At 63.2% G+C, this 18619-nt stretch overlaps 2 protein-coding genes across 3 annotated transcripts in view; both read left to right on the forward strand.

Annotated features, from left to right (window-relative positions):
• The first annotated feature begins 4631 nt into the window (after positions 1-4631).
• On the forward strand, positions 4632-12556 carry DIRAS1 (DIRAS family GTPase 1). Of its 2 annotated transcripts, none has more exons than XM_072787943.1 (2): positions 4632-4827; positions 9283-12556. In XM_072787943.1, exon 2 carries the CDS (start codon positions 9351-9353, stop codon positions 9945-9947), a length of 597 nt encoding a protein of 198 aa, XP_072644044.1. In that variant the 5' UTR covers positions 4632-4827; positions 9283-9350; the 3' UTR covers positions 9948-12556. The 2 variants fall into 2 exon arrangements, with proteins under 2 accessions (XP_072644044.1, XP_072644043.1); XM_072787942.1 differs by lacking the exon at positions 4632-4827 and adding an exon at positions 6467-6556.
• A 2005-nt stretch (positions 12557-14561) lies between these two features.
• Positions 14562-18619, forward strand: part of GNG7 (G protein subunit gamma 7) — a 124398-nt gene continuing 120340 nt past the window's right edge. Inside the window, exon 1 of the mRNA XM_072787944.1 lies at positions 14562-14663. The gene's annotated coding sequence lies outside the window, so the exon portion shown is untranslated. The remainder of the gene's footprint in view (positions 14664-18619) is intronic.

Below are 18619 nucleotides of genomic sequence, written 5' to 3' on the forward strand. Positions count from 1 at the left end.
CTGTGGGACAGGGGCTGCACCCCACGGTCCCCCCTCACCCCCCACCCTGCCCCAGACACACACACAAACAAAGCCAGAACCTGCCTCTGGGGGTACGGAGCGCAGGGTGATTGGGCCTGGCACAAACCCTGGGGACTGGCTCTGTGGCAACCTTGTGTTTAACTCACCCGTTGTCGCAGCAACCCTGAGGCCCGCCTCCGGGGACGGGCGTCTGGGCAAAAACCTCTCCTGGGGGATTTTGCTGCATCTGGCTGGAAGCCCGTAGGGGCGCCCCAGGAGGGAGTGCGGCCTGTGGCCTGGGCTGGGCTCTCGCTGCCTTGGCCTCCCGGCCTCCATCGTGGGCTCCCTGCCCACTCACCCAGCGCCATGGCTGCAGGCACACGCCACGCGCCTTCCCAGGACCCTGCATTCCCGCCTCTGCCTCACTCCTTGCCTGCAGGACCTCCTGGCGAGCTCATGCCCCTTCTGCCCCGGGGCCCTGGGCCTGGTGGGGCCTCTGGTCCCCCACTCCAGCCCCATGGACGCCCCGGGGGCTGGCCTGCCACCACCACTCAGCCCCTCCTAGCACGAGGCCACACAAGCTTTGCGATTGCCTTCAGTTTTGTTGTAAGAGGCCGGGGGAGCAGGGAATTGTATCTGAGAGCCTCGACTTCTGCTCAGCCTGCCCCCACACTGTCGCAAAATTGTCAGCCCTGTGGCTAGAAACTGTCTGACTTTTCCTGGGGACCCATCTCCAAACCCCATGTGGCCTGACCCTGTCCCCCTGGACAGGGGAAAGTAACCCCCATGGGTTTGGGGACATCATCCTTCCTGCTGTGTCCCAAAGCCAGTGTCGTCAGCCTGTGCCCGCCACCACTCCACTCCATCTGGGAACTGGAAGGTTCTACCCATTTGGCCCTTTCCCCGAGTGGGTGGGTCACTAGAGCCACTAGGTTCTGCAGCCTGCCTTCATGTGGGCTGGGGCAGCCTCCGCACCAGGGGCCCCCGCTCCGCGCTCCCCCGTCGCTGCCATAAGCACACACACAGCAGGGTCCCTACCCTCCTACCAGCCATCAGCTCCCAGGGATGGCCCTGGGGACCCTGCAGCCCAACTACCCCCCTTGCCCCCACTGATGGCTCCAAGGCCACGTCCCCCTCACCTCAGGCCCGGGAAGAGCACCACCACACCAGCAGGGAGACTTGCGGGCCCCCCGGACAGTCCTTACCACCCTAGTCTCCAGCATCCTCACATCCTCTGCATCTGCGGGGCCGTGGTCACTCGCGGCCGACCTGCTCTCCCTAGGCTCCCACCAGCCCCAGCAAGCTGCTTCCAGGCCCCCAAGGACCCTGGGGCCCTGAGAGGTGTGAGGGGGCTATGTGGCCACAGCAGCCCCCCACGGCCACTACCGGCTACCCCTCCTATCTTCAGGTCAACCCTGGGTCCTGCTTGCCGAAGCTGCCACGGTTGGCCAGCCATGGGGGTGACAGTGTCTTGGTTTTGGTCAGCTTTCCCCATCGGGTGAGGGTCAGACCACCTCACACGAAGATGAAGCGTGGCCGTTCTGCCCTCGGGGGGACGCTTGGAGAAGCGGCTCTCACTCCTGGGGTTTCCTGGCCTCTGGTGGCCACGTCCGGCCTGGACCAGGGTCCCGAGGCCTGCCCAGCGGCTCCTTCCCCCCACCCCCGCAGCTCAGACACAGGAGCCCTGCCACATGGTGACAGAGCTTTCCCTTGGATAAGACTGTGGATTGATCACCACCTGGCCCCGGATCAGCCCCTGTGCAAAACTGGACATCAGCCACGAAAGGCCATCTGTACGCAACTTTGTAACACTGAGGAAACGTCGTGTGGCCCACCCAGTGGACATCCCTGCCTCTTGCGGGTCTTTCGCTAACTCTGTGGTTCTCAGGGAAGTGATTCCCCGGGGTGCTCCGGGCAGTGTCTGAGGATGTTCGCGGTGTCACACGGGGTGTCCTGGCGTCAAGTGGGTGGGACCAGGGACACGGCTCAGCCCCCATGGTGCCTGGGACGACTGGGCAGGGCAGGCCGCATGTCCTTAGTGCAGAGAGCGAGGGCCCGCTCACTGCTCCAATTCACAGGAAGTGATGGCGAGTCACTTAGCTTTGAGATCCTGTGCATGTGGGACAGAGGTGGTGGGGGTGGGGACACCTGGCAAGGGCTGGAGGCGCAGCTGCCGTAGTCCGGATGGGAGTGTGCCCTGGCAGCACACACTGCCGTCTGTTTCAAAGACCCAAACCCTCAGCACAGAACTCCAAGCACCAACTCTGTCCGCGTGGACCTGGCTGAGCCAAGGCCCACCCACCCCCACCACTTGCTCGGCCCCAAGCAGGAAGGCCCCGGGGCACCACGGGAGCTCTGCCTGGAGGAGGATCACCTTGGGACCAGGCTCCGGGCTCCAGTCGTGAGCCCGTCAGCCCTTGGAGGGCTGCCCCTCGTGGAGGCTCCAAGGCAGGCGACAGCGGGGTGGAGTCAACCAGATTCCCCTCCTTGATCTGGAAACAAAGGGGGAATTATGAGGCGGCATGGGGCCTCGGGGATTGAATCAACCTTAATAACAGTGTGTCGGGGCTTCTGTTGTCTGCTGTTTGCATCTCTGGTGGAGAAGTCATTAGCGTGGGGCGGGGAGGCGGCGCACCGGTTCCAGCCCCCAGAGGCAGGCGGTGGATGGGACGGCGTCTCCCAGCCCGCGCTGCCCGCACACCTGCCTGGCCACCAGCTCTGGACAGTGGCCCTGCCAGGAAGAGGCATGCATCCCTCCTGTCCCAGCCTGGACCGCCTCCTAGCTTCTGGACGAAGCCAGTGGCCCGCCCGTCTGACCTTCCAGAACCCCCTGCAGGCGAGGAGGGGGCCGCTGCGAGGCTATGGTCTGTGAAGATGCAGGAACCCTTCTCTGGGCTGTTGGGTGCTAGAGCCAGGGGCTGGGGCAAGAGGGACCCCTCTGTGCCCCCTGCCACCCCGAAAGCCTGGGCAGGAACAGCCCAGCTGGCTGATGCGGAGCTCCAACAGAGCGCTGAAGCGATGGACGGGGCCCGGCCTGGCCCGGGGGAGGGGGGACCGGCTGGACAGGTGGGCGGTTCAGAGCCCCCACTTCGTGGGTGCACGGGAGGCATGGCCGGGTGCTGCGTTTAGACCAAAGGAAGCAGGCAGCGCAGTCCGCGGGCCTCCCCCTCTGGAACCAGCTGGGCCTCCCCGCGAGCACGTTCAGGCGCAGCCGCTCCAGCTGACCAGCTAGGGCACGGTCTGCGCCCCGCACCACAGACATGCGGGCCGTCTCGCCCGTGGCGTGGGTGCGGGCTGTGAGCCCATCCTGGCTGGGGGCCGGGCTGCAGGTCCGCATCTCCACCCAGCCCCCGGGGGTGCTGATGCGCCACGAGGGGTGCTGATGCGCGACGCCGGGTCTCTCTCCCCCAGAACTGCTGACACCGGACTGTCCTGGACAGTGGGGGGGGTTGGGCAGCATCCCTGGGCCCCGCCCACATGATGCCAGGAGCACGTCAGTCGTGGCCACCGCAAGTGTCCCCAGACAAATATCCCAGAGTCCCTCCTGGGGCCTAGGACACATGGCAGCTTGCCAGCAAGCGGGGGACAGCCTGTGCGGGACGAGGGCCGAGAGTCTTCCCCGAGCTGTGGCCCTTTTTCTCCTGACTGACCACAGCCGCCCTGGCGGTCTGTAAAAACACCCAAGCATCGTGGGGCTTGATTGTGCCCGCAGTGAAGACTTCAGGGACCCCCGCCCCTGAGAGTTAGCGGTAACAGCAGTGCCCTGTATTTTGGGAGGAACCCAAGCTGCCTCCTTCGGCCCGGCAGGCGGCCTCTGAGGGGAACCAGCATCGCCCCCGGGGCTGGGGCCCAGCGCCTGCAGAAGCCCCCGACCAGCAGAATTCAGGTTCGGGAGCGCCCGCCTAGTCCTTCTCCAAGGCGAACTGGGTTTTGACAAATGATTTTCTCTTTTTCGAACTTTGACGCCAAACTTAAGAACAAAAAAACCTTTGTGGACCAACCGGCATCTGCTGGAGACCATGACCCTCGGCCTCTGCTTTGCCCACATAATTGCTTTAATCCTATGAACGCAGAGAGAGCAGAGAAGGCAACCTTGCCACCTTCCTGGCCCCGAAGCACTGCCAGGAGTGGGGGGCTGGGGATAAGGAGGGCAGGTATGCCCCCCACCCCAACCCCTGGCCCAGAGCTTTGGGGCAAGGAGAAGTCCACGGGCCGCCAGGCCAGGCTGAGGAGGTGGGACTTGGCAGGTGAACGGTTGTCCCTTGCCGTGGAGAGGACTTCTGCCGGACAGGGACGGCCAGCCAGAGACAGGAAGAAGGCTGGGCTGTGGCTTCAGGGCCCAATGGACCCGAGTTCTAGCCCCAGCCTCCTCTTCCCCACACACAGCCCTGCTCTCAAAGGCTAGGCCTCTCCCAGCTGGCTGTAGGCAAGATGTCACTGCCATCGTGGTTTGGGGTGTTCCAGTGGGGTTTGGGTCCCCGTGCCCTGGGGACAGCACAGAGGGGACTCGGGCCTGGCCTCCCCCGGCTCACAAGGCCGAGAGCCTGGCCTGGGAGCTATAAATAGCAGCCGCAGAGTGGAGCTGCTGCTTGTGCCCACGCTCCTACGCATGAGTCAGCCTGCCCTGGCCTGGGCAGGCGCCCGGAGGAGCCAGAGAGCTGGCCAGAGGCTGGAGGCCTGGCCCAAGTGCAGACCCGTCACTCGGGAGACCGAGGCAGGCAGGCCATTGGAATGGGAGGGAGTGGGGCTGTTGCCTCGGGGCACCTGTGTGCCTGGCAGCCCCATGAAGATGGACGTCATACTGCTTGTTCCCTGCAACCCCGAGAGGTGAGACAACAGTGAGCCTCGCTCCCAGATGGGGAAACTGAGGCTCACAGGGGCACTTGGCTGGGACGTGGCAACCCAGAGCAGCAGTTATTATCTGTCGATCCAGCCGTCTCCATCTCTGGTTGAGGGCACCCCAAGATGAGGGGCTGGGGCCAGACCATCCTCAGAGGTGCCCCCACAGGGCTAAGGACAGGGCAGGAGGGAGGTGTCTCCGGGGAGGAGTTGCAAGCAGCCCCCAGGACTAGGAGGAGAATTCAGGTCAGGTCTCAGATGGGCGAGAACAGCAGGCTGAGAAGCTGGCTTTGCCCTGCAGGCAAAGGGTTGGGAGGCACTGAATGCCTGGGGGTGGGGGTGCTCTGGAGGGTGATCCTGGGAGACCAGGAAGGAGGCAGGCGCGGCGGTCTGGGTGGGTGAAGTGGAGGGCTGGATCAGGGGGAGATGAGGACCTCCAAGCTCCAGAAGCAGGACTGACCTCAGGGGCCCAGGCTCTGGGAGCCAGGTGGTCTTGGGGGGCAGTGCCTGTGTCCAAGGGAGCAGAAAACATCCACCTCAGTCAGAGCCTTAGAGGTGGTGGGTCAACTGGAACCGAGAAGCTAAGGCTCAGAGGGGCCCAGAGGCTCCAGCCGACCATCTGCTCATACACTCATGATGGGAAGCTCACCACCTACCAAAGACTGTTCACCCTCCCCTTGCTCTGACCTCAGGAAGTGCCTGCTTGTGGGGCCTTAGTACCTGCCTCCCCTTAGTACCTGCATCTTACTCCAGCAGGCTTCTGGGAGTCTGGGGCTGTCTTGCGCCCACCCCAGGTCCGATTGGTGCACCCGAAAGTCCTGTCTCCTCTGAGATGAGCCTCTGCCCTCCCTCCAGTCCTTCAGGAGGGAGGGAGTGATGGAATCCTGTTGCCTTAATGGTGGGCAGCACAGACGCTTCAAGTGTCCAGGCACTTCCGAAAGGCAAACATTTATTCTTAGAGGCAACTCTTATTTGAGGAAGATGGACATTTTCCTACCAAACCCACAAGCCCAGCCCCCTTTGTTCACCCCCACCTTCAAGTGGTCCCCCCAGACTTACAGCTGTCCTCTCCCCCTGGGGGGGGCAGCCCTTAGGGGCACCGGAACGGACCTGTGCTGCCTTCACTCCCCTTCTGGCACAGAGCCCCTAGGACGGGGGGTCTCCAGCTGCAGTCCCCCTGGGCCTGCCCCTCTCTCCCACATGGCTATCCATTGGTCACACGGTCATCCCGGCAAGGCCCCACTCCCCTGCGGGACCCTGGCTGGCCCACGACCCCACCACCGACCCCAGCACCGCCGGGGCCTAGGCTGCAGCTCCGCCAATACCCCCTTCCCTCCGCTCGGGGTGACCTCACGCTGCGCCCTCGTGCCCCGCGCCTGGCTCCAGGGTGACCCTGGGGAGCGGGGCTCCCGAAGAGGCAGGCCGACCCCGCCCCGTCGCCCCCCCAGCCGGCCCGGCGACTCCCCAGGGCGCGGGCGGGGGCGCGTGTGCGCGGGGCGGGGGTCGGGGCGGCCGTGACCTTGGCCGGGCGCGGGTCCCCGGGGAGGGGCGGAGCGCGGCGCCCGGCGGGCGGGGACGGGCGGGGACGGGCGCGGGCGCGGCGGCGGCGGCTCGGGCGGGCGGGCGGCGGGCGGCGGGCGCGCGGGGGGCGGCGGCGCCCGAGCGGACACGAGCCGGCCAGCAGCAGCCGCGGCGGCGCCGCAGGACGAGCGCCCAGGTAGGCGGCCGGGGCGGGGGCCGGGCGGGGGCCCCCGCCGCACCCCACCCGCGAGGCCCGCGGCGCCCTCTCCCCGCGCGCCCCTCCTTTGTCCGAGCCCCCCCCCCCGGGCGCGGGCCCGGGCCCTCCTGCGCCCCCGCGGCCCCCGCCCGGAGCCCCCAGCGCGCGGGCCCCGCCGCCCGGGCCGCGGCGCGCCCACCTTGGACAGCTCCCCTCCGCGCCCTGCGCCCCGCGGCCCTCGCCCGCGCCCCCGCCGCCCCTCCCCCGGGCCGCCGCGGCCCTGCTCCGGGCGGGGGTCGGGCGCGCTCAGAGCCCCTGCGAGGGGCCCTCTCCCCGCGGAGCGTCTGCCCGGCCTCCTGCCCCCGCGGCCCCGCCGAGCCCCGCACCCGGGAGCCCCTCCCTTGGTCGGGCCCTTCCCCCACCACCGAGAGCCTCCGCCGGAGCCGTGGGCTAGTCCCCGGGTGTGCGTCCCCTCCCCAGGCCCCGTCACTCCCAGTGCCGAGGTCAGACCCCTCCCCATTTGCCCGAGCAGAGAGTGTGTGTGTCCTCTGCCCTCCCCTGGGTCGAGGCCTGCTCCCCGGGCTTAGAGGAGGACCCTGGGCTGGGGAGCTTCGGGGCCCAATTCAAATCCTAGTCGGCCCTGCCACCTCCCTGCTCTGTGACCTTGAGCCAGTGCCTCCCCCTCTGAGCCTCGGTGACCGAGACCCCCTGCCCCCACCCCACAGCAGGTGAGGGTGGGATTCCACAGCGCCAGGTGGGTGGGTGTCTGGCCTGGACGTGGGGGTGAGTGGACCGGGGCTCCAACTGCAGGGACTCAGACACCAGCAGGGCCCCTCCTGGAGGACATCCTGCTGATGGGCCCGGAGCCTGCCAGGGGGTCTGCACCCAGAGCAGGGCAAGGGCGGCTTGGGTCTCCGGCCAGTGATGGCGGTGCCCGGTGGCACGTTCATGTGCCCACCTCTCAGGGTGCCCACCCAGGGAAGGGCAGCGCCTGCAGAGCGGGCTGGCACCCCTTGCCAACAACCCCCCCACCCGCAGCTTCCTCCCAGTGCTGAGAATTGCTGTGCATGTCACCAACATGCCAAATGGTCTACTAGGAGTGAGTACTGGTGAGCGTGTAGAAGTGTGCCTGGCACGTAAGTGGGGTATGTGTCTGCTGTTACTTTTATCGTTATATCCGCTCCTGGCAAACCCGGTACTTTTGATCCTTCAGAGCCTGCCTTCACAACCCACTACCAGCCAAGTGCTTTACACCCAGAGCCCTCGTGGTTGATGGTTACGATGGTCTATCTTTACCGAGGGCCCCGCGTGCCAGGAGCCTGGCTGTGGGCTTCATCCCGCTTCTACGCTGCTTGTCCCAGCAACTTGTGGAGCAGGCTCCTTGCATGCTCCCATTCACAGAAAACCAGGACTCAGGGACCCCAGCTGACCTGCCAGGTTCTCACCAGGAGGTTCACACCTGGTCTTACACCCCCACGCACCTGAGGGAGGGACCTTGGTCCATTGTAATCTCCTGTCTCCTCTCTCCCACGGTGGATAGCCCTCCATACTGAGGGACCTTCAGAGACATCTGGGAAGGAGGAAGGGAAGCGGTGCCCTGCTGGAGACAGGCCTTCTGCTGTCCCACCCCAGCCCAGGGCTCCTCCCCCCTCTGCAACAGCTCAGGAATTGCTGTGCCTCAAGAGGCCACTGGATCTGGATCTCTGAGCACAGGGGCAGTGGGAGAGGCTTGGAGGACACCCTTTCAGGGAGATCTGTTCCTGCAGATACAGCAGACCTGAGCCATCGGCTAGGGCAGACCAGACTGCCCTCTGGGTGCAGAGTGCAGGAAGTGGGGACCTTTCTTGTTGGGTCCAGTTTCAGTTGTCCCACCTCTGATCGAGGCTGCTATCAGAAATCAGTGCCATGATTTGCAAATTGTGGCTCTTAGACCTCCAGCATCAGGACCACACTCACGGGATAGAGAGGAGGGCAGCTTTATGGTGCAAGTTCCTGGGGCAGTGGCCCTGGGCCACCAGGTTTGTCATTTCTGGGCCCAAGGCGACAGGCATGTTAAAGACACCCCACCGTGTGGCTCCCATGAGGTTCAGGGACCCACAGACGTTGGCACAGCCTGTCACCAGCGAGCCTCAGGCAGGGGCACGTGGGGGTGCTGGGGAGGGGGCATCCAGGGCCCCATCCAGGAGCAGGTGACTGGATCTGAAGGGAATCCAGGCGGAGCTCTGCCCAGCCCACCACCTCGGACCCCAGCAGGGAGCCTGTGGTTGTCAGAGAGAGGCATCATTTCATAGAGGCAGAAACAGAGGCTCAGGGTGGCAACGCAGCTTGCCCAGGTCACAGAGCCAGGTCTGCTGGCTTCCAAGAGCTCATGGCCACCCCGGGAAGAGAAGGAGCAGCCAGTGCAGCCTGGGAGGGGGGCAGCAGGTGGGGAAACAGTGAGTGCACTGCACGCTGGCATCTGCGCACACCTCCCAGCAGAGTCCCCTGGGAACGAGTTTGGGCCCCAGGTTCTGGGGCAGGGAAGCAGGCTAAGGGGGCTGGCTCCAAGCCGACACGCAGGGCACAATTGCGAAGTCAGCCAGCTCAATCAGAGGGCCTCCCCAGGACACAGGAGAAATGTCACCTCCTCTGAGAAGCTGCCCCTTGTACCGTCGCCTCACCCCCAGGGGCCCAGAGCTGTCCCTCCTGACTGCGGCCCTTTGTGCCTGACGCTCCTCTCTGTACAGGGTCGGTCTGGGGTTCTAGCAGCTGGCACAAGCCCTCCCGGCCCTGACCGCCCCCCACCGCGTGGAAGATGCCTGAGCAGAGCAACGACTACCGAGTGGTGGTGTTCGGGGCGGGCGGCGTGGGCAAGAGCTCGCTGGTGCTGCGCTTCGTGAAGGGCACGTTCCGGGACACCTACATCCCCACCATCGAGGACACCTACCGGCAGGTGATCAGCTGTGACAAGAGCGTGTGCACGCTGCAGATCACCGACACCACGGGCAGCCACCAGTTCCCGGCCATGCAGCGGCTGTCCATCTCCAAGGGCCACGCCTTCATCCTGGTCTACTCCATCACCAGCAAGCAGTCGCTGGAGGAGCTCGGGCCCATCTACAAGCTCATCGTGCAGATCAAGGGCAGCGTAGAGGACATCCCCGTCATGCTGGTGGGCAACAAGTGCGACGAGACGCAGCGGGAGGTGGACACCCGCGAGGCCCAGGCCGTGGCCCAGGAGTGGAAGTGCGCCTTCATGGAGACGTCGGCCAAGATGAACTACAATGTCAAGGAGCTCTTCCAGGAGCTGCTCACGCTGGAGACACGCCGGAACATGAGCCTCAACATCGATGGCAAGCGCGCCAGCAAACAGAAGAGGACAGACCGCGTCAAGGGCAAATGCGTCCTCATGTGAGCCCGGAGCGCCCGCCACCAGCCGGCCCACGCCTCTCCCCACGCCCCTGCTCCTCCTCCCCCCCCAGTCCTCCGCTCCCAGCCGCCGGCCTCCCTGCCCTCCTCCCCACCTCCTTCTCTCTCCCTCTCATCTCCTCCACTTCTCTTCCTTCACCCAACACCTCTGCGGGGGAGACCGAGGCCCCGGGGAGCCCGCGGCAGGTCTGGGGCTCCAGCCTGGCTCTGCTGCGCGGCTCTGCCTCCCGCCCCCGCCCCCCAGGCCTGTCTGCACCCCCGAGAGCCACGTGCTGGAGGTGGCCCCCTGGATCCGCACCTGAGAAACAGGTGAAGCTGCCTGTTCCCGCTGGGACCGAGGACACTGGGTCCTCCCTGTCCCTGCCCATCCGTCTCTTTCCTTCGGGCGCCCCAGGCAGACCTGTGTCTCCCCCATCGGATCACTGTGACCGTGCTGGGGAGGGGGAGTTGAAATGCACATGGACCTCAGAGTTTGTTTTCCCCCCTTTGGTATTTAACAGACGCTGCCCCTGCTCCATCCTTCATAACCTCCGGCCTGTGCTCCCCACCCCGGGTCCCAGATCAGTCCTCACCTCTGTCCCCAAGCCTCAGTGAGGGGCGGGGGGCTTTGTGGGATGGGTCTCAGGCCACCAGGCAATAACCACAGAGCCTGCAGCAGCGCCCCGCCAGCCTGGAATCCCACTCCTCGCCCAGTGTAGGGTGAGGCTGGGTACAGGCAGGGGAGAGGCCTGGGACTGGCCCGTGGCCACAGCACAACTCAAGGGGACCATCCAGCATGAATATGGAGGGCCTTCCCAGACCCGGCCTGCAGACACTGGCACAGCCTGCTACCACTGAGCCTCAGGCAGGGGCACGTGGGGTGCTGGGGGGGGGCACCCGGGGCCCCATCCAGGGGCAGGCGACTGGACCCAGCACCAGCAGGATCTGAGGGGAATCCATGCAGAGCTCTGCCCAGCCCACTGCCTCCTGCCAACTGTGCCCCAGAGTTGGGGGGCTCTGCCCAGCAAGACGTGTGTCCTGGAGTCAGGGGATATCAGCCACCATGAGATTCCGAGAGTGGCCACATAACTCTATACTCATGGAGGGGGAAGGGGCTGTGTGACAAGCATGAAGGTGAGCCGTAGGCCTGGGGTGGGGGTGACCAGGGGGTGGTGGGTTTGTACAACCTGGAGCACACAGGCAGATCGCTTGTGTCTCAGCATGTGTCTATGCGTGCACTTGTGTGTGTGTGGCTGTCATTTGGATGGTAAGTCTGTGTCACGGTCTCTGTGTAATAACGGTGTAGGCTATGTGTAGGGGTGGGCAGTGTGGTTGTCCTCAGGAATGGTTATTTGTGTCTCTGGGAACCTTTGTACCAGCATAAGTGTGATTGTAAGTGGTTGTATTTTGGGGAGTGGGGGACGTGATTTATAGGACCGCATCTGTAAACCTGTTCGTTCTGCTGCCTGAGGAAGCCCATTTGGCTTTGTAGTGAGGTGGCTCTTGGCTCAGACTCTGTATCGATCATCTCTGGGTGCCTAACAAATGACCACAAAGTCAGCCAACGGAAACTGGACACTTTTGTCATCTCCGTTCCTGTGGGTCAGGAGTCCGGGCATGGCTTCCCCAAGACTTCCACTCAGGATCTCACGGGGCTGCGATCAGAGCCTGCTGGCTGCAGTCTCATCAGAAGACCTGACTGGGGACGGATCTGCTCCCGAGCTCACACAGCTATCAGCGGCATCCAGTTTCTGCAGTTTCAGGCCCAAGTGGCTCCGTTGCCCACTGGAAGTCAGCGGGAGCTACCCTCGGCTCCTTGCCGCGTGCGTGTCTCCCTGGGGTTGCTCACAGCATTGGGTGTCCTGGGGCATGACAAAGCTGTGTGTGCATGCTTGCACGTCCTTGGGCGCATCGGGACTGACCTCTATGTGTGTGTGTATGCGTGTGTGCATGTGAGAAAGGCCATGTCGTGGTACAGTCATGTGACCACATGGGGACTGTTTATAGGTGAGAGGGGCTGCTTGTGTCCATCTCGGTAGCAGTGTGTTTGGTCTTCTCTGTGTTCGTGGGACTCCACAAATGTTTACTGGGCACACTATGTAGAGAGGGAGGGAATGTGTGTGTGCAAGTGTGTGTGTCACCGCCTGGCACATGGACGGGCATGGAAGAGCTGGTGGCATCCTGCCTGAGCACAACTGAGCCCCTGTATCCTGTGGTGGGTCCAGGGCCCACCAGCATCTGGTGTTGCTCCTTCCCCACCCCGGGAGCGTTTCCTGGGCCCTGCTGGGCAGGGGTCTGCAGCCCTTTCTCAGGGACACACCCTGATAGCACAATCTCCCTGGGGCCCCGCCCACCTCCAGGCCTTTCCTGGCCCCAGGCCCTGGTCCCCTGGGGAGAAAGGGCTTCTGCAGCAGGAGGGGCCTGAGCCTGCCCCAGTCTCTGGCCCATCCTGCCTGGGCATCCCTGGTTCTGGGGACCATGCCAGGCCATGCTTGCTGTGATTCCACCCCTGCCCCTCCTCCCCCGCATGTGGGTGCCCCCTGCCCCCCATTGTGGGGTCTGTGTAGCATTTGCTCTAGAAATAGTCTTCCTGCAATAAAAAAAGTGGATCCTGCATTCCCCATCAGTGTCCTTTCTTTGGGGTCGGGGAGGGCAGCCCACCACCTGCAAAAGATAAGAAACATGAAGGATGAGAAGGTGAGGGATGAGGGTGAGGGATGAGGAGGAGGTGAAGGGATGGGGTGAGGGTGGAGAAGGTGAGGGATGAGGAGGTGGGGGATGGGGGTGAGGGAAGAGGTCGAGGGAAGGAACTGTGGAAGAGGTTGCAGGTTGCACATTTGTGATGTAGCCAGTTCAGCATTCCTCCAGGTGGTCCCCCGACAAGAGACCCCCCCACCCCCGCCAGAGCCCACACTTACTGCAGCCGGATGCGGGGAACGAATGAGCAGGTGCGGTGAGCCTCCTTTTACATGGGGAGGACCCCACAGGGCCTCAGCCTCCCCATCTGTTAAATGGTTTGGGGCAGAGTTTGCAAACTTCCCAGCAGAGGCACAGAGAGGGTGAGGAGAGGGAGGCATTCACCAGCCGCAGGAGACTTAAGTGGGGGACGCCAAGAATTCAGCCAGCAAGACACACATTGTGAAGAAATATTTAATGCGAAAAAAATATCAATATTTTAAATAGAGATAGGATCTGACACAGCCTGGGAGAAGCAACGAGGTGGTTGGCACAAGTGCAGCATCGGATCTTGTCTTTCCTTAACATTTTGGTATTTTGTTCATCCTGGATTATTTCTGCATTTATTTTGAATTTTTTAAATATTGCATTAACATAGTATTTATCTTGATGGCAAGGTTTTCTCTTTCTTTCTTTCTTTCTTTCTTTCTTTCTTTCTTTCTTTCTTTCTTTTTCCTTTTTTCAGTGCCCCTTTAAGTTTTGGATTTGAGAAAAGCACCTTTCTTGCCTCCTCTGTCTTTGGGGCCACATGATGATGTCCTTGGGGGGAAGCATGCTCAGCCACCTTGCCCAGCCCACGCAGCAACGGCCAGACCTTCTGATTTCTCAAGAGGGCCTGGAAATCTAGACTTCTTTTTGTGAAATGCCCTGATTTTTAAATGTTACCAACGTACTTACATTTTTCAACAATTCTGGGGCCACACTCCCCCCCCCCCGGGGGGGGGGGGCTGCCAGTTTGTGACCCTTGTGTAGAGACATGGGCTGGGGCCTCCAGGCGCCTGCAGTGGGGAGGTTCTTGCAGGGATGACAGGAGCCCCAGGGAGGGGAGGGGGGGCCCCTCAGCTGGAGGGCTGGAGGCTCAGATCACAGAATAGCAGCATATTGCACAAAGTTCTAGAAGTCCCGGAATCTGGTGGCTCCATCTTCCTGTGTTAAGAAATTCTCCCCTCCCTGACTGTCTGTGCTTTTGCAGATGTACCATCCATTTCCCAACATCTTCAGGGGGAGTTATTAAAAATACACATTCCAGGGGTCCAGGGCCCACAGGATGCTTCAATCTGGGTGGGGGCCAGGGAACCTGCTTTTTCAGATCCGGGCGCAGGAGTTAGGAAGTTGAGAAGCCCTGGAAGTTATGAGACAGGTTTTGGGGAATGACCTTGGGTGTAACCTCCCTGAGACTCAGTTACCACCTCTGTAAAATGGGGACAATGGGATTTCGCCTCTTGGCGTTATGTAGAAGGCTCAGAATAAGGGCGCAGTTTCTGTTGTCCGGCAGGTCAAGCGCTCTGTGAGGAAGGGACGTACTTCTCCCGCCAGGGAGGCCCAGGTGCTAGGCTTTTGGATTCGAATTCGCGGAGGGCCTCGCACCCCACTGACGTCACCGAGTCACCTCTGGAAATCTGCTTGTCGCGGGTGGTGGAGTCCACACCACAGCGGGCCAATGTGCCTATTAGCATAGCCCCGCCCCCACCACGCGGTTCCCCGCTCGCGGGTGGCCAGCGGCGATGCCACTCAGCGTCCCACCTCCTGGCCCCGCCCACGCTGCGAGCCCCGCCCCCTCGCCTGGGCGCAGCCTACCCCGCTGCCTGCCCCGCTCCCCGCCCCTCCCGGGGCCTCCCGCCGTCCGGGCTCCTGATTGGCCGCGCTGCCTGCCAGTGCCCGTCCCCCGGGCTCCGGCCCCGCCCCCGGAGGGAGCGGGCGCTTGCCGGCTAGGCGGCGGGTTCGGCTGCGCGGCGAGGCTGAGGCGGCCGCGGCGGCCAGAGCTCAGGTAAGGGCGCGTGCAGCCGCCGGCCGGGCCGGGGTCCGGCGGCCCTGCCTCGGGCTCGGGGGGCAGGGGCGTGGCCGGGGCGGAGGGCGGCCCTGGGCGGCCCGGGGCAGGCGCCCTGGAACGGCTCCGGTTTGGCTGTGGACCGAGTTGGGGGTCGCGGTCCGTGAGGAAGGGGCTGGAGTCGAGGGGCCCGGCTGGAGTCGGGGGTCGCGGTCCGTGAGGAAGGGGCCGGAGTCGAGGGTCCCGGCTGGAGTCGGGGGTCGCGGTCCGTGAGGAAGGGGCCGGAGTCGAGGGTCCCGGCCGGAGTCGGGGGTCGCGGTCCGTGAGGAGGGGGTCGGAGTCGAGGGTCCCGGCCGGAGTCGGGGGTCGCGGTCCGTGAGGAGGGGGTCGGAGTCGAGGGTCCCGGCCGGAGTCGGGGGTCGCGGTCCGTGAGGAGGGGGTCGGAGTCGAGGGTCCCGGCCGGAGTCGGGGGTCGCGGTCCGTGAGGAGGGGGTCGGAGTCGAGGGTCCCGGCCGGAGTCGGGGGTCGCGGTCCGTGAGGAGGGGGTCGGAGTCGAGGGTCCCGGCCGGAGTCGGGGGTCGCGGTCCGTGAGGAGGGGGTCGGAGTCGAGGGTCCCGGCCGGAGTCGGGGGTCGCGGTCCGTGAGGAGGGGGTCGGAGTCGAGGGTCCCGGCTGGAGTCGGGGTCGCGGTCCGTGAGGAGGGGGTCGGAGTCGAGGGTCCCGGCCGGAGTCGGGGGTCGCGGTCCGTGAGGAAGGGGCTGGAGTCGAGGGGCCCGGCTGGAGTCGGGGGTCGCGGTCCTTGAGGAAGGGGCCGGAGTCGAGGGTCCCGGCCGGAGTCGGGGTCGCGGTCCGTGAGGAAGGGGCTGGAGTCGAGGGGCCCGGCTGGAGTCGGGGGTCGCGGTCCTTGAGGAAGGGGCCGGAGTCGAGGGTCCCGGCCGGAGTCGGGGTCGCGGTCCGTGAGGAGGGGGCCGGAGTCGAGGGTCCCGGCCGGAGTCGGGGTCGCGGTCCGTGAGGAGGGGGTCGGAGTCGAGGGTCCCGGCTGGAGTCGGGGTCGCGGTCCGTGAGGAGGGGGTCGGAGTCGAGGGTCCCGGCCGGAGTCGGGGGTCGCGGTCCGTGAGGAAGGGGCTGGAGTCGAGGGGCCCGGCTGGAGTCGGGGGTCGCGGTCCTTGAGGAAGGGGCCGGAGTCGAGGGTCCCGGCCGGAGTCGGGGTCGCGGTCCGTGAGGAGGGGGCCGGAGTCGAGGGTCCCGGCCGGAGTCGGGGTCGCGGTCCGTGAGGAGGGGGTCGGAGTCGAGGGTCCCGGCCGGAGTCGGGGTCGCGGTCCGTGAGGAGGGGGCCGGAGTCGAGGGTCCCGGCCGGAGTCGGGGTCGCGGTCCGTGAGGAGGGGGCCGGAGTCGAGGGTCCCGGCCGGAGTCGGGGTCGCGGTCCGTGAGGAGGGGGCCGGAGTCGAGGGTCCCGGCCGGAGTCGGGGTCGCAGTCCGTGAGGAGGGGGCTGCGTCCCGGTCCCGGCCGGAGTCGGGGGCTCAGAGTCCGTAGGAAGGGGCTGAGGCTGTAGTTGGGGGTCTGGGCTGGGAATGGGGTAGGGGGGCAGGGGAGGGGCAGAGCTGGGCATCAGAGCTGGCAGGGGAGAGGGAATAGTGCTAGAGCTGCAGGTGGCGGTTATCTGAGGAGGGGCCAGGTGGGGGAGGACTTGAAAGTGGAGGGTGGCTGAGGAGGGGGCTGCAGGGGCGGGGGGAGGCGTGCAGCCAGCGGGGAGCTGGGGACCCAGGGGGGCGTGGGGGTGATCTGGGAAAGGCGCACAGTGAGGCTGCGATGGGCGGCAAGTGCTCCAGGCTACTTGGAGCAGGGGTGTGGGGGTGGATCCTAAGGGCCCTGGGGGCCCAGCTGTGGACACTGTGAAACCTGGTGCTGCTGTTTTGGGGGAAGGCAACTAGTCAGGAGGAAATGGGGGGGTCTTGGCTAGAAGTCAGTTGTAAGGATTGTGGAGGCCACTCGCCCCCCTGTTTTGGAGGGCTGATCATTTGGTGCCGGAGAGGGGTCTGCAGAAGCCCCTTGGCCACAGTGAGCTGGAGGAGGTGGGAGTCCAACACACTTTGGGAGGTCCGCTCCTAGGATGTAGGGTATAAGGAGACGGTCCTGGAAGCAGAAAGGTTTGTGTCCGTGACTGAATTTTTCAGGAGTTTTTGGGCTCAGGAATGAGGAACCCAGGTGGGAGTTTTGGGGGCCATAGTATTGAGACGTGTGGGTGGCACTTTGTTTTTCCTGGGGAGTGGGGGTTGCCGGGGGCTGGAAGGTGGGCGGGAGAAGACAGGTGTGATGAACAGCAGCTCAGAGGCTTTGATTGTTGCTGGGTGTCCCGGATGCAGAAACGCCAAGTTCACACACTTGTCCAGTTGGACGCCGAGCTCTTGCGGACATTAAGAGTGTAGTGAGCTCTGGACGGCGGGCCTGTGTGCTGCTGCGTGGCTGTGGCCTCGGTGCCTCTGGGGGAGTTGACTTTGCTCCTCGGTGAGAGGGGACTAAGAAGGCCATAGCAGGCACCTCATAGGGCTGCTGGGGGGGGGGGTCAGATGAGGGAGTGCACGCACCTAGCACACTCCTGGCACATGGCAGGGGGACGTGAGACGTCGATAATAATGTTCTAAATTAAGGGTTTTTTTTTTTTTGGGAGGGGGGAAGGTGGGTGGGTAGAATTACTGGGTTGTCACAGAGGGTAGGGGAGGGGAGGAATCAGCTGGAGCTTGACTCCGGTCCTTCAGCCTTGGGGTGCACATGAGATCACCCCTGGAGCTTTAACAAAGAATCTCTTCAGGGGGTGGGGTGAAGTCCATATTATTAAAAGTAAGGGGAAAAAAAACAAAGGGTCTGAGACCAGGAAATTCTGAAGGCCTGTCCAGAAATAGGCACATTCACTTAGAGAATGTTGCATGGGTCATTCTGATTTAGGTGTACCCCCGGGCGCCATTCCAATGTGTACCCTAAGGGGACCCGTGTGCCGCAATTATATGCTCTTTAATTATATGAACTCTATAGCTGGAGCTCATATGATGGACTTGGGTCTCTCCGCTCAGCACTGCCAACATCGGGGTGTCTTGGGCACTGTGGGGTCTGAGAAGCATCCGTGGCCCCATGCACTCCATGCCAGCAGCACCCTGAGTTGTGATGGCCCGGACGTCCCCAGACCTTGCCCAGCGCTGGCTGGGTGCAGAATCACCCTGGTGGAAACCCGCTGTTTCAGGCAAAATGAGGTTCTTTTCCCCTTTGCAGACCATATCTCACCTTTGATCCTTAGGAAGGTCGGCCATTCAGATTTGGGGTTGCCTTTAAAAAAAAAAATTTTTTTTTAAGATTTTATTTATTTATTCATGAGAGACACACAGAGAGAGAAAGAGAGAGGCAGAGACATAGGCAGAGGGAGAAGCAAGCTCCATGCAAGGAGCCTGATGTGGGACTCGATCCCTGGTCTCCAGGATCACACCCCAGGCTGCAGGCAGGGCCAAACCGCTGCGCCACCGGGGCTGCCCTGGGGTTGCCTTTTAAATCTAGAGTGCTCAGTTTGAGAGGAAGAATGTCTTTAGAAGATTTCAGAACCTGGCTTCCTTCTTGGTGGGTTTTCTGTGACTCTTGAACACACATTACAGTGATCTTATGCGTAGGATGAATTGATAAGTTCACAAGCATTGAAAGATGCCAAACTTCTAGATTCATTTTCCTGTTTTTAACCTATAGAGTGTGAGGGTTGCAGAGAGGTCAGAGTTGTTTGGAGAATCTGTCTTACTTAGGAAATATCCTGTGCTTGATGCCATTGTTTTCTGCTCTCATTTCATGCTTCGTAAAGCCCGTGGTCCTGTGGTTTGAAGGGAAGGATGGTGGAATATGAATGACCTAACACACAGGCTCAGCTTCGAATTTACTGAATGGACGCATTATTTTTGTACACTGTGTAGTAGAGTAAAAAG

This window comes from Canis lupus, chromosome 19 (genome assembly GCF_048164855.1).
Source record: "Canis lupus baileyi chromosome 19, mCanLup2.hap1, whole genome shotgun sequence".
Classification (NCBI taxonomy): Eukaryota; Metazoa; Chordata; class Mammalia; order Carnivora; family Canidae; genus Canis; species Canis lupus.

Bases quoted from the DNA above. Each gene is read 5' to 3' on its own strand.
- DIRAS1 (XM_072787943.1), top strand. From the start codon at position 9,351: ATGCCTGAGCAGAGCAACGACTACCGAGTGGTGGTGTTCGGGGCGGGC.